Raw genomic sequence first — 9,580 nt, 5'->3', positions numbered from 1 at the left:
TCATTGTTGTTTGGTGGGTGCGGGCTGGGGATTCGAACCCGCCACCTTAGGTGTACGTGGCTGGCGCCTTAGCCGGTTGAGCTATAGGTGCCGAGCCAAGAAAAGTCTTTACTGAGTAAGTATTTTTACAGTGTATGCCTTGTATGTGGTTAGGAGATGTGTTTTATTCCCTGTTTAATGGATTTAAAAATTGGATATGCTCAGAGTTTCACTATATGAACTCAGAAGCATTCAAATCAAGTTATCCTAAATTTCAATCTGGTATCAATCTACTCTTAGGACTAATGAACAATTTCAAAGTATTCTCTTCTAGAGTCCTGTGACCACTTTCAGTCTTTATTTGCATATTTAAAAAATATTTAAAAATTTTTATCTACAAAAGTAAAGAAAATTCCCTAACTATGGATAAGGCTTAAATTATTAGGTTTAAGGGCAGAGTTTAGTTGTGTACTAAAATTCAATAGAAAATACACATAAAAAGAAACTTCATATATCAGTGCTAATAACAAGCGCCTCCTAGGCTAAGGCAGGAGGACAGTGACCAGCCTGGGCAATATAGCAAGACCCCGTCTCTACCCCTCAAAATGTCTCTTGAGTATCAGAAAGCTATTTTTTTTTTTTTTTATCTCACTGACTCATCTAGGTGGACAGGATCAATACTCTAAAGTCAGTAAAGAAGATCTAGTATTTAAGTCTTTCAATACAAATTATCAAGAAAAAAGTAATTAACACAACAATAAAAGTGCTTAGTAATTATGCCAAACAAATAACATTTAAGTTAAAGCACATTAAGAAGAAAAAGGATCACTTCACAAACTGTGATGGTCATGACAGACAAAATAAAAAGGAAGCAGAAGAAAGACGAGGAGAGTTGACAATTTAGCATTTGTTCCTTAAAAACACAAAGATTAATTTAACCCCTAAGTTTTGAAAACTACATTCAAATTGCAGCTTTTGAAATAATGTAACAAACAGGCCAACTGTCCGAAAATACTCTGAGAAAAGTTAATATAACTTACCGAAATATCTAAGTTATTTCCCGGGAATATGTGAACACTAGAAAAAAGCTTACTTTTAAACATTTATTATGCATGTAGACTGTGCATTCTGCACGTTGTTAATCAATGTATTCTCAGTACACGTCTCCACACGCTGTGGTATCTATTATTACAACAGGGCTCAATTGCTGCCTGGTTTGAACTAGAATTAGTGATGCTTTTAAAGACAATTTTGCCATTTGATTCATTTTTATACAGACTTCTGAACCTCTCCCTCAAAGAACTAACAACTAGTTTAGATGTATAAGAAGATTAATTCTATTATATTCAAAGCTGCTATCGTAACTTCACGAGGAATTTACCTGTCTAAAACATTCTTCCATTTTGCACTTTTCCTACTTTCTCAAATGTTCTAGCCTAAATTAAGGTGTTTTTTTTTTTCTTTTTTTAATTTTTTGTTGAGACAGGGTCTCTCATTCTATCACCTGGGCTAGCCCAGTGCAACCTCAAACTCCTAGATGCAAGCAATCCTCTTGCCTCAGCTTCCCAAGTAGCCGGGACTATAGATATGGACCACCATGCCTGGCTAATTTTTTCTAATTTTTTGTAGAGACTGGGTCTCACTTTTGCTCAGGCTGGTCCCAAACTCCTGGCCTCAAGCAATCTAAAGTACCATACCTGGCACAACAATCTCTTAATGCAATGCAGATACCTGTGTATTATGGTCAAATTTCAATTATTTAGGAACTAGTTGTTCATTTTTTTAGATTACCCAGACTCTATGCTGTTTCTCCTATTTTCTTCAAAGATGATTCCATAGAGGGGAAGAAAAATAAAATTGACTCTATTAGCTCAAGTTTGACAGGTAAGTCATCTGATTATTAAACACTTTTATTATTACAGATAATTTTAAGCCAGAGGTTTAAAACTGGTGGCCCTTGGACAGGATGAGACCTGAAGACACTTCCCATTTACGTTCTACACTGTTAAAAAAAAGCAAAAATAATCCATATATATTAGATATCACATAAAAAGCTAGATTTTTGCCTTCCTCCTTCCCCAAATATAAAGATTCAGCAGTATTTAGCCAAATTGCCATATAGCAACAGCTGTCTAGAAAAGAGTAGTGGCTCCCCACTTTCACTGGGACAAGGGGTCTGTAATTTGCTGCAGTCCCCATTATTTGCAGTAGCCACTAGCATCGAGGGTGAAATGTAGCCATCTATTAGTAGCCATTTGCTGTCAAGGTTTATCTTTTTTTCTTTTATTTTTTGAAATTATTGAGACTATTTCTTTGGACCCACAATTACCAAAAGTAAAACTAAGTAATAATATGTTAAAAGGACCATGTTTTTTTAGAGCATGTGAAAGAAAAGAATAATACTTCATGTTCTTATATAGAAATGTCTCCGTTGAAAGACTGTAACTTAAAATGCTATTATAAAACAAACCATAGAAAGATTTTGTTATGTACCAGAATTTTGAGTGTCTGATTCATACAATGATTTATATAAGATAGTAAACTGATAATACTTTGTGATTTTATAAAGTACTGTGAAGCTTTAATATCACTCATTTATATTAATTTAATTAGCAACCATATAGGCTATCTGAAAATTTCTGACATGTCAGTTATTTCTTGGTTCTAAAAATGTTTTACAGAGAAAAGAAACCACTATTTACAAGAATTTATTAAATTTCTAGAATGAGATATCTGCAGTTGCTTTAAAGTACACATTTCTAAAGCCAGATTTTATTAAGGGGTTTTAAAAAATTCTTCCAAGTAAGTCTAGTATCTAAAAACAATTTTATTGATATAAAAGTGTTCAAACAGTTCAAGTTTTCAAACTACTCCTAGTATTAATATAATTATTATAAAAATATCTTAATACTGTTTACTTTTAAAATGTGAACAGCAAAAATGCTTAAACCATACCAGCATACCATGGAGTTGGTTTTTTATAGGGGCGGTGGGGAGTTTTGCTCTGTTGCTCAGGCCAGAGTGCCACAGTGTCAGCCTAGCTCATAGCAACCTCAAATTACTGGGTTCAAGCAATCCTCCCGCCTCAGACTCCTCAGTATCTGGGACTATAGGTGCCTGCCACAACACCCAGCTAATTTTTCTATTAAAGAGACAGGGGTCTTGCTCTCTTGCTCAGGCTGGTCTCGAACTCCTAAGCTCAAGCAATCTTCCCAACTTGGCTTTCCAGAGTGTTTAGGATTACAAGTGTGAGCCACTGAGCCCGGCCTGGGTTTTTTTTAGTTGTTGTTTTAGTACTAACATGGGCAACCTTTCAAAAACTAGTCCCATTTAGTAAATTAGTCATTTTGTATTTCTGAAACAGTAATTTAATGTTGGCCACTTTTATATTTCACTTACGAATTCATTTATCAATTTTCAAATATTTTTTGTTTTGCACTATAGTAAAGATAATTTTTAATTTTTCCCCCAGAGATAAAGCAAGTTTTCAGTTTTGTTTACCATTCTCATTGCTATAGTTCATCAGCATGCCACAAAAGACAGTCAAGAGCTTCTCATTGGCGGGATCTGTTATACTGCACAGTGACCTTAAATGGTCAACTACAATCTGTGCACCACCTGCTTGGTCAACTGCACTTCTGCCCTCATCTGTAAAACAAAGAGTTAAATTAAAAATAAAAGAAAAAAGAAAGGTACCTTATAATTCCAAATATAAAACATAACAGTGTTATTCCTTATTTAGTAAGTAAAAAATAAACCTAAGCAGGGCATTAAATATGTCTTTTTGGAAAAACAAAACAAACATGGAAATGAAAGTGGGATGGGGAAAAGAGACAATCACTTTTAAGTGGAAAAAAGATTCTCCTCACTGGCATCATAAAGGAGTTTAAAGAACTTCTTGTGTCCTAGGAGCTTATGATGTAAAACATTTCACCCCCTCTTTAACAAGTGACAATTCTGTGTAAGAAGAAAAACACAGACCAAGTGATATTCTGTTGGTATAAGATTTCGTTTCTCAGGTTGAAAGATCACTACCTTTCTATCAGTAATTTTCCAAGTCAGCTTTTATCACAGAAAATCAAACCATCTGTTTTAGATGAAAGTATTTTCCTTATTCCCCAATGCTTTGCCAGTGTATTTCAATACTGACTACAGACAATGGTCAAACATACCTTCCATTACACGTTCATCTACACAGCATAGAACTGATGTTATTTAACTGTTGAAACATAAATAAATACCTTTGCAATACTTTCTAACCTTTAAACATAGGAATGGAAAGAGACAGAAGAATATTTGTCTTTCTAAATCTGACTTCCTTATAAAATATAGCCTCTAGAACAAGTTTTCCAATAAAAAAAGTGAGAACCACAAAAAATGAGCCCCATGTGTAATTTATTAGTAGCCCCATAAAAAAGTAAAAACAAATGAAAAATTCATTTTAGTAACATTTAATCCAATATATCTAAGATATTCCAATATGCAATCAGTGTATAAATTACTAATGACATATTTTACATTCACTTATTCATGTCTTCAAAACTCAATTAAATGTATGTTTATCCTCATAGTTAGTTACATCTCAATTCAGACTAGCCACGTTATCAGTTGCTAAATAGCCAAATTGAGCTACTGACTACCATATTGAACAGTTCAGCTACAGAAGCATAACAAAGGATCAGTAAAATAAGTGACTCACAAGGGAATTATAGCTATCAAGTTAGTAAATGAAAGATTTTCATTTTCCTAATAAAAGGACAAAGTGAGGTCATATCTTTTTAATTTTTGCTAAATCAGACTCATGCAATTTAAAATACATCATTTCATATGGTATACAAACCCATACACAAGTTATATCGCAGGGCCAGAAATACTAGCTTCACAATGAAAAAAATAGTAAGAAAGTCCATACTAAACTGAAACGAGATAGTTTTCTTCCAGTTAGTTTCACAATGTCCACTTAATTTAATTGTATTGTTATATAGTTACAGAACAGGACCCAATGCTTATCAGCTAATTAGATCACAGATAATTCTTGTACTACCAGGGCAACTAGTCAGATGAATTAGCTGAGAACTTTAGTCAAATCTCATTTAAAAAGCTAGTTTCCAAATTTTTATTTTCTAATATAAATGTAAATTATCTAAATTATTGAGCAATTTGTATGTGGACAATGAGACGACGACTCAAAAAACTGAACATTAGGATTACAAATCTAAATGTTCAGACCTTCAATAATATGAATTGAAGGTTTATCCCATCACTAAATAGCAAAACTCAGTACTTGATTCTGACTGCTGAATAAGTATGGCCTTTCAAGAAATGAATCATACATGGTTAGGACATAAAAGAAACTTTAGAGAAAAGTAAAACTGAGTCTTAATTTCATGTAATAGGAAACTAGGAGGTGGGGAACCTACGGAATTCTGATTTCAAGACTGTTCTTTTTTAAGCACCAAAAGAGGTAAGAGAAGCTTCAACTTACTTTGCCACACCCCACCTTTATATATTCTCATTTTTTTCTTCATTTATTTTTATTTCAGATTAATATGAGAGTACAAATGTTTAGGTTACATTGTTTTCATTTCTTGTTTTTTTTGGAGACAGTCTTACTTGGTTACCCTTGGTAGAGTGCCATGGCATCATAGCTCATTGCACCCTCAAACTTTTAAGCTCCTTGTTTTAGCATCCCAAGTAGCAAGACTATAGGTACCTCCAACTACGCCTATTTTTAGAGATGAGGTCTTTCTCTGGGTTAGGCTGGTCTTAAACCTGTGAGCTCAGGCAATCCACCTGCCTAGGCCTCCCAAGTGCTAGGATTACAGGCATGAGCCACCACGCCTGGCCAACTGTTCATTTCTAAGGTAAAGTTCAAATTGCAGTTGAGCCCATCATGGGGGGGGCGGGAGGAAGGGGTATGCTGAACACCCTCACATTGTGAACATTAGGTGAGATCCTGCCAATCACATTTCCTCCTACCCCTCCGCTAGTCCTCCTCTCTCCTTCTCCTTGCTAGACTAACTTGTGTTTTTTTCTTTCATGCAGGTCCTGCAGTTGTTTATATATTGGTTTCAAAGGATTTGTTATGTAACATTTGGACTCAGTCAAAAGGGCACACTTATGGACTAGGAAGTCCACAAATTTCCTTAAAGCCTCAGGTTCCCTTCTCTCTATATAATAAGGAACATCCAACTTTTGAGGCATCCTGAGCTATTACTTCTAAAAATATAATTTTTCAAAATATTACTTTTGTACAATTTAAAAATCTTTAATTTTCATGCTACTTTCCACATTCATGGCTTAAGTATCACCTTTTTCTTCTCAGAATTTCTCCTATCAAATACAAATAGTGAATTAGGTCTACATCTATATCAGTTTTCCTCCCATCCTCTAATTATCTGCATAGTAATAGGATTTTGGTTTCTGTGGTATCCACCTGCTAAAATGACTTCTCCCTCAAAATTTACAATCCTTTGTGACATAGGACCTGGTGATAATTCTATAGCAGCACAGAAAATTATGAATACATGAGAGGAATAAATAGTAAGAACTGATCACACTAGTAAAAAGCTTTTATCTAATTTCATCAAAATTTAATAGTGAGAAATATGAGAAAAGTACTTATATGGAGATAATGTTGAATAAATTTTCTTTTGCTGTCAAAGCAGTTTTAGCAAATAAAAAGTTTATCTTTAACATTCTGAAGTCCCAGGAGTTAGCGCACTGCCTCACTCTCTGTTTTCTGCAAAGAGCATCCTGCACATAACGCTCTGTGAGTGTTAGCTACTGATGCTGGCTACTTCCGGGCTGCATACACACTGCAGTGAGAGCTGTGATCTACGTATCTAAAGATGGTATACAGCACACAGATACAAATGCCAAAATGAAAGCTAAGGTGTTGAGAAAGCAGACTGATATAAATAATTTTTATTGTGAATGTACCTTAAGAGAGAACACTGATTAGTGAATTAAGATAAATTATAAACCACACTTCTTTTTTTCTTGTATTTCAACTCAGATTTTCCTTAAAGAAATTATGATAATTAAGTATCAGCATTCTGAACTGGAACTTGGGAAATCTGAATTCTAATTCAATGGTCCCTCATTACACTTTTTATAGCTAAAAAGTGTGTTCATTTCCAGAGATTAAATACTGTTCATCTCAACTTCCACTGTTTTTATACACATAATGTCTATCATTCAATAAAAAATTAAGAGGTGCATTAAAAAAAGAGATACCTACTCTCAAAGAGAGGAATAAATTAACACAACGAAATAAATAGGTTTATGATTCAGATGTTAAAACTATCATGCAGGAACTCTGTAAATATGATTAAAATATTAAAGGATCTACTGGGAAAAGTAACAGCCATGAACAGATTTGGAGTTTTGCAGAAAAATGGAGACTTACAAGAGTTAAATAGTAATGCTAGAAATGAAAGACAAAGATAATTACTTCTAAGAAATAATTCCAAAGAAAGACTCAGTGAACTTATAGATCAACTGATATTATACAAACTAAAACATAATAAAACCCAAAAGGGGGGGATGGAGGAGCACCTAAGACCTGAAGGAAAATAGCACATGGTCTAAAATAAGTGTAAGTATCTGATCAAATCAAATCATCCCTTATTTCCTCATATTTCATACATTCCCTTGTATATAAAGAATATCAAGAATAAAGAATCAAAATACACTCTTTGTTGATTATGGCTATTATTCCTTTTTCAGAGGTATAGTTTATGGATATTTTTGCCCATTCTGTAGGTTGTCTCTTTGCTCTGTTGATTATTTCCTTAGCAGTACAGAAGTCTTTTAATTTAATCAAGTCCCATTTATATTTTTGTTATTGCTGCAGTTGCTATTTGGGTTTTAGTCATAAACTCTTTACCTACGCTGATATCTAGAAGAGTTTTTCCTACATTTTCTTCTAGAATTCTACTGTTTCATGTCTTACATTTAAGTATTTTGCCATATTGAATTAATTTTTGTGAGTGAGGAGTGATATGGATCCTGTTTCACTCTTCTGCATGTGTCTATCCAATTTTGCCAGCACCATTTATTGAAAAGGGCTTCTTTTCCCTGGTGTATATTGTCGTCTGCTTTGTCAAAAATCAGTTGGCTGTATGTGGACACTTTTATGTCTGGGTTCTCTGTCCTGTGTCATTGGTCTATGTCTCTATTTTTGTGCCAATATCATGCTGTTCTGGTTACTATAGCCTTGTATTATGTAATGGTTAAGAACTCAAGCATCAGCAAGAAAAAAACAACCCCATTACAAAGTGGGCAAAAGACAAGAACAGATGCTTTTCAAAAGAAAACTGACAAATGGCTGATAAATACATGAAAAAATGCTCAACGTCATAATCACTAGGGAAATGCAAACTAAAACCACAGTGTGGTATCACCTTACCACAGTTAAAATGTCTTTTGCTAACGAGTACAAAAATAAGAGATGCTAGCATGGATGCAGAGAGAAAGGAACACTTACACACTGTTGGTGGGGCTGCAAATTAGTACAACCTCTATGGAAAACAGTATGGAAATTCCTTAAAGAACTAAAAGTAGACCTATTATTTGATCCAGTCTTCCCACTACTGGGTATTTACCCAATGGAAAAGAAGTCTTTTTTTTTCAAAAAGACATTTGCACTTGAATATTTATTACAGTACAATACACAATTATAAAGATGTGGAATTAACCCAAATGCCCATCAATTTATGAACTGATTAATGAATTGTGGTGTATGTATACCACAGAATATTACTCAGCTATAAAAAAAGAGAAATTAATGCCTTCTGTGACAATTTAGATGGATCTGGAGACCATTACCCTAAGTAACATACCTAAGGAATGAAAAAACCACCACCACACACACTCACTATTAAATCAGAACTAACTGATGAATACATGTGTGCACAGAGGGAACTAAAACTCAGTGGAAATCAACCAGGAGAGAGGGGGTAGGAGAGGATGGGCAAAAACCTACCTGATGGGTACAGTGAACACTATCTGGGTGATGGGCACACTTACAGTCCTGACTCAAGGATGACAAAAGTGACCCAGGTAACCAAATGTCTCAAAAATGACCCATGTAACCAAATGAAACAAATGTCTCAAAAAATTTTGTTCCCCAGTAATTTTTTAAAAAAAAGACTTGAATATGGTTAAGCATGTTTATATATACACATTTTAAAATGAAGTTTTTATATTATTTGGGAAAATGTGAAAATTATTTTATCACTTGGTTCTGACCTATCTTCTTTCCATTAGGTAAATATTTGCTTGTGATTTATAACATTAAACAAAATGTTGGTTTATTAGCTGTTAAAATTCAATGTAAATAAAAACAATATATTCCTAAAATCTGCTACTATTCATATTGGAGGGTAAATGTATTTATTGAGTTTACAACAGTAATAACTTCCTCCCATAGTACTCACAGAGTCAATGAACCAGGGACCTGGTGTTTAGATCAATGCTATCACCAATTTAGCTGTTAATCCTAAAACATCACTTGACCTTTCAGGTTTCAGTTTCTTTAATCTGTAAAATATGGATTAGATGACTTCTAAAGACCCTTCTATCTTAAAAAAAAAAA

At 34.0% G+C, this 9,580-nt stretch overlaps 1 protein-coding gene across 3 annotated transcripts in view; it reads right to left on the bottom strand.

Annotated features, from left to right (window-relative positions):
• The window catches only part of RAP1GDS1 (Rap1 GTPase-GDP dissociation stimulator 1), a 140,365-nt gene that overhangs the window by 49,944 nt on the left and 80,841 nt on the right, over positions 1-9,580 (bottom strand). For 2 of the 3 annotated variants that reach the window (XM_012810563.2, XM_023518399.1), the window contains exon 5: positions 3,481-3,627. The exons of the other annotated variant lie outside the window; for it this stretch is intronic. In XM_012810563.2, the coding sequence (XP_012666017.1) occupies positions 3,481-3,627 (147 nt within the window). The remainder of the gene's footprint in view (positions 1-3,480; positions 3,628-9,580) is intronic. 3 annotated transcript variants of the gene reach the window in all.

Source organism: Otolemur garnettii, unplaced genomic scaffold (assembly GCF_000181295.1).
Source record: "Otolemur garnettii isolate 467f Iridium unplaced genomic scaffold, OtoGar3 scaffold00137, whole genome shotgun sequence".
NCBI classification, from domain to species: Eukaryota; Metazoa; Chordata; class Mammalia; order Primates; family Galagidae; genus Otolemur; species Otolemur garnettii.
The sequence above is the reverse complement of the archived record's forward strand: the minus strand, read 5'-3'. Positions and strand labels throughout refer to the sequence as shown.